Here is a 4,998-nt window from a genome sequence, read left to right as displayed (position 1 = left end):
CTAGTGCTACATGTGCTCCAAGTGCATAAGAATGAATACCTTTACTAAAAATTTAATGTACTAAAATGTATGTATTTGTTCGCTAGATCACTGAAGGATAAAAATATAAGAATATGGAACAAAGAAATAACCCACTTATAATCCTGCCAGCTCACCTTTTATCTTGTCTCTTCATCTGAGAAGAGGCAATTTCAGAGTATTGTCTGAACTTTGCAATTCATTCACATCAATACACATGGATCAACCACACACATACACATACACACATATATAATTATATATCGTAAAATTTTACGGAAGTCAAAGTCACCAAATCACCTAATTACAAAAGATAAGGACAACCATCAAAGAAATAACAAAAAATATCAATGTAAGTAAGGGAGCCCACCTCTCTTCTCTAGTGCCTTATCTTTGTATGTGAAGGCAGTGGTAGGATATATGGACGGATGAAGGCAACTCTTCACCTGAACCAAGGAAAATAAAACAAAATGAATGATAAATAACTTACCACGTGGCGGGTTCTAATTGGTCAAAGTGATGAATGTTACGTCGTATAAATTAGGGAGCGGGGTTAACGAGAAGTAAATAACGAGTTAAATGTGATGGCGAGCATGGCGGCAGCTCTCCACGTTGTTGCTTCCGCGACGAGAAATTCTTCTCTGCAGAGAGAGATTCGGGTCTCGCCGGTAGTAAATTTGGATTCTAGACGTTCTTCGTTGATTCTTTCGCAGATATCAGTGGTTTTTCCCGGGAAGAAGAATCGCGCCGATCGGATTCTGCGTCCCCGGGCTGCGGTCTCCGGTTCCCAGTGTGAGATTTTTCAATTTTTCTATTTTTTTTAGTCATTTTTCCATGGTCGGATTAGTCTGGCGGAGAAGGCCGAGTGACGGGGGAAATTGTGGCGATTGAAGACTTAATTTTATGAAATAGATCGTTAAATTTTGCTCCCAGATTTTTGCTAGATTTACCCTCTTTGCGAAATCCCTTGATAGTTAACTTTTTTTTAAAAGAAAAAGGAAGGGTTTAAAACTGGTGATGAATTCATTTTCAGCTGTATTTTGCGTATAATCAAGGAGTTCTCTGTCATATTTTGTGGAGCTTATGGAATCTGTTAACGATGCTGACTGTGTGAGTTGTTCCGCAGCCAATACCAACGTGTTGCCGACTGAAGATTTCTTCAGTTTGCTGGAAGGAGTGGAAATATTTGATCTGGATGGAAGAAGAATCCCGATAACTGATTTATGGAAGGATAGGAAAGTTGTCGTGGGCTTTGCTCGCCACTTTGGGTAAGTGATTATTTTGCCATTCTCCTTACGAAATGTCAACCAATTCTTTGGTAGAATAAAGACAATTCATCTCTGGCTTCTCTTTTCAGGTGCATTTTTTGCCGTAAAAGAGCTGATCTTCTAGCTTCCCAGAAGGTATGAAGACGAGAAGAGAGGAAAATGATGCTTGCTATATTGATTTTTTACAGAAGAAAGCAGCGGTTTTATTAGTATCTATGAAGAGCTCTAATTTCCAAGCCCTCAGACTGAAAAAATAGGGCGTGGCGTTCTCTCTTTATTCCTTTTGCAGGAAGCTATGGACACAGCTGGAGTTTCCCTCGCTTTAATTGGCCCTGGGACTGTTGAACAGGTATGAAATGCACTCGTTCTATAGAGGATGATGATGACTTTTCGGCGTCCAGAATGATGAGGATTTAATCATCGTTGCCATCATCATATTCACTGATGAATGACGAGGATGATGATTACTCATCCTTGGCATTGTACTTGTCATCTGGAGAATAAAAACAGAGAAAGTGAAGGGAGAATGATTACAAGTTAGTCATCGTTCCTAATTATTAAAGGATGACTATGGCGACTCTCATCATTCTTTAAGTCACTTTTTCAATTTTTTCCCTTTCAGATGACGATCACGATGATGATTTTGGCCTCGTTATTCTGGCCACTGACAAGGACGGATAATTATTGTCCGTCCGGTGCGAGAATTATTTTCAGACTTTTCTTGCCCTTGTTGATTTTGAATTTTATCACTATAAAATTATTTCAGAAAATCTTTGCATAATGGAGAAATCCTGAAGAATTTTAAAGTATGTATTTTGGTTTGTTCTGAACATTCTCTCATGTAGAAACAACGTTTCCATTATTTCAATCTATAAACATCTTAATTGTTTATCTGCTCACGTATCTTTTTTTCCTTGCCCAGGCGAAGGCATTTGAGCAACAAACGAAATTCAACGGAGGTTCGTCTTGTGACTCTTGCATTTCGTTTTCTAGTCTGTTTTCTTGATAGTCAACTGCCTTTAATATCACGACCCATTATGATAACCGGTCTAAAGTTTTTTGTTTTCAAGGACAACTGATGCTTAATCTATTTTACTTTGACATCGAATTATTAGTGTTCCAATCTTCGCATCTCTAATAATTCTTGAGACCTTGTATGTAAATAATAAAAAATATGTTTCTCATTTTCTTGGAAAGAATACATTCTGTGGACAGAAATATTACTGCGGTGACTATTTCCCCTTCAGTGGTTGTTAAGGATCTTCGAGGATAATATTTTAAGGAAAATCTGATTGATTCCTGATTGAATCTATCACAATATGGATGCATTTGTAGAGAGAATGTGCAAGGATATAAGAGGAGGAACACAAATTGAAATAGATGCTCGATGGAGGAGGAGAGGGAAAACATTCAAGATAGAGAGAGAATATTTAACCGAGAGAAAAGCTCTCAACATAGATAGAGATAGAAAGCCTCATGCTTCTTCCATCGACAACTCCTTGTCAGTTATAACTCGAACTCACATCTAAGCTTCGCTTAGCGCTGCTCAAGAGTGGAAAAGAACAACCTGGATAGAATCTTGAGTGGTCGGAAAATTCCAAAATATTCTCAAGAAACAAGAAATCCTAGGCATTTCTAGATCTCATATAATATTCTAAAGACAATGGGATGACCAAGTCAATCATTACGGTGACTTCATCCAGTAGAAGTTCTAGCTGACTGGACGGCTTGATATTTTCTCCATTCCCATATTTATTATTATATGTTGACAAGGCAAAATATCCTGAATTTTACCATCTTTTAATTTTCTACAGAGGTCTACGCAGACCCAGGTCATCTCTCCTTTGAGGCCCTGAAGCTGGTCTCCGGAGCATCCACAGTTTTTACTCCAGCAGTAATCCTATTAAGATTTTCTTTATATAATTTTCTTTACCTAAGCTCATTTCATAATCTGAGGGGCTTAATGGGCTATTCTTCCTTGCTAGGCGGGCCTGAAAGTCATTCAGTTATACATGGAAGGTTACCGACAAGACTGGGAACTTTCATTTAAGAAGGACACTGTCGCGAGAGGTGGCTGGTAAACGTCTGATCTCATGGATGATTCTCAATGCACCGGCTGAGTATAATATAGGGTTTGGAGATCTGATCTGAGAAATACAATCAAAATATATATGATTTCGTCGATCAAACCTTTCGGAGATCAGTCTATGCATTTTGATCGATTAAATCATTCAGATCATAAACAATCAATAAGGATCAATTGAAATGACAATCTCTTAACTTTAATAAATGGGGGGAATCTTTGGTCCTTTTCAGCTGAATATTTTATCCTGCCATATTATTATTTGATCAAATCCATCAGATTGATCAGAATAGGTTTGATCAATTGATTGTTATCTTTAGATCCATTAAGACTTACGGGGAAACCTAAAATAATCTCAGAACTTGAGCCTCCTCACAGAAAGGTGTGGTTTTTGGATCCCCAGGCAGCAAGGTGGGATTCTGGTTGCGGGCCCTGGAAATAGTGTATCCTATTTTCACAAGGTTATCACTTTGTTCTCAAATAAATTATCGTCATTCATTCTCTTTAACTTAAATTTTATCTCTTATTTTCATTTTCAGGATAAAGAGGCTGGGGACGACCCTAATATGGAAGATGTCATAAACGCTTGCTGTTCAAAATGAGCCCGTGCTTAATATGGCGAGGTGATTGCTCTAACTGATCGATATATCTATTTCTAGGACATCTTCAATTCTATTTTTTAAAATCTGGATGCAATGGAAATACTGGGCAGGTTAGCAGGCTTCATTACACACTCTTTTTATTTCCTTTTGCAATATATGAACTTTCTCAGCTCCTTACCAACCGCGTTCTAATCTGCTCGTTGGTCGACCGTCCATAGAGATATCAGCAGATGGGCTTGATTCTGGGTTCAGATTGGAGCCTTGCTCTAGCAGGGAGAGGAATCAATGTAAAGAGAAAACATGGTAATGTCATCTCTACCTCAATTACAAAAGGTAGTATAGCATTATTTTGTGGAAGTATATTAGTGCATATACTTCATTGTTTTTTTACTTCTATGAGTTTTTAATGTCTTTGACTGTTACGGAAGCTCTGTAAAAACTCACTGATACTTACTACTAAGATTGAGCACTTGAGATGACATGATAAAATTCTCATGACAATACTTTTCTCATGACATTATTAAGATTTTTGTGATTTCAACAAATAAAATCCAGGCACGCGTGCTCGCATTTGCCGGAATTCAACCCATAGTTAAATTGTAAATTTACCATTTTTTATGCTACCATGTGCATGTCCTGTTCAATCACATTTATTAAGATTTTAACCATGGAATTTGATCCTGCTGCGCTGTATATCTCTCGTTTCCTTCGTGTTTATTGCATTTTAAATTCATAAATTTTCTCCTACTGACACGTTGCATTATGCACTCAAAAATCACAAGGTTAGTTGACGTAGGACGACTACGGGGTAGGCGAGGAAGGGTGGGATGACAGGATGTACGGGCTAAGGGTAGTATGGGTGTGTGAGGGATAAAACAATCCACAGAAATTCACGGCCGGATTCGGATTTAAAACCGATGAAAATATGGTGGTGCTGCTCCGACCCTTTCGAGGGCGGGAGTACTGTCTTCCCCCATCGCGACGATGCCTAAGCACCGAAATCAATACCCGAATTCGTGTCGCAAGG

The 4,998-nt window shown here is 38.3% G+C and overlaps 1 protein-coding gene across 3 annotated transcripts; it reads left to right on the top strand.

Annotated features, from left to right (window-relative positions):
* The first annotated feature begins 574 nt into the window (after window positions 1-574).
* On the top strand, window positions 575-4,450 carry LOC144706760 (thioredoxin-like protein AAED1, chloroplastic). 3 transcript variants are annotated; one of them, XM_078579782.1, is made up of 10 exons: window positions 575-810; window positions 1,145-1,286; window positions 1,376-1,421; window positions 1,576-1,635; window positions 2,209-2,245; window positions 3,101-3,180; window positions 3,272-3,363; window positions 3,773-3,830; window positions 3,909-3,992; window positions 4,142-4,450. In XM_078579782.1, the coding sequence occupies exons 1-9, from the start codon at window positions 603-605 to the stop codon at window positions 3,969-3,971; spliced, it is 786 nt and encodes a 261-aa protein (XP_078435908.1). In that variant the 5' UTR covers window positions 575-602; the 3' UTR covers window positions 3,972-3,992; window positions 4,142-4,450. The 3 variants fall into 3 exon arrangements, with proteins under 3 accessions (XP_078435908.1, XP_078435907.1, XP_078435906.1); XM_078579781.1 differs by having other exon boundaries at window positions 4,082-4,450; XM_078579780.1 differs by having other exon boundaries at window positions 576-810; window positions 4,190-4,450.
* The last annotated feature ends 548 nt before the right edge of the window (window positions 4,451-4,998 follow it).

This window comes from Wolffia australiana, chromosome 8 (genome assembly GCF_029677425.1).
Source record: "Wolffia australiana isolate 7733 chromosome 8, ASM2967742v1".
Taxonomy (NCBI): Eukaryota; Viridiplantae; Streptophyta; class Magnoliopsida; order Alismatales; family Araceae; genus Wolffia; species Wolffia australiana.
The sequence above is the reverse complement of the archived record's forward strand: the minus strand, read 5'-3'. Positions and strand labels throughout refer to the sequence as shown.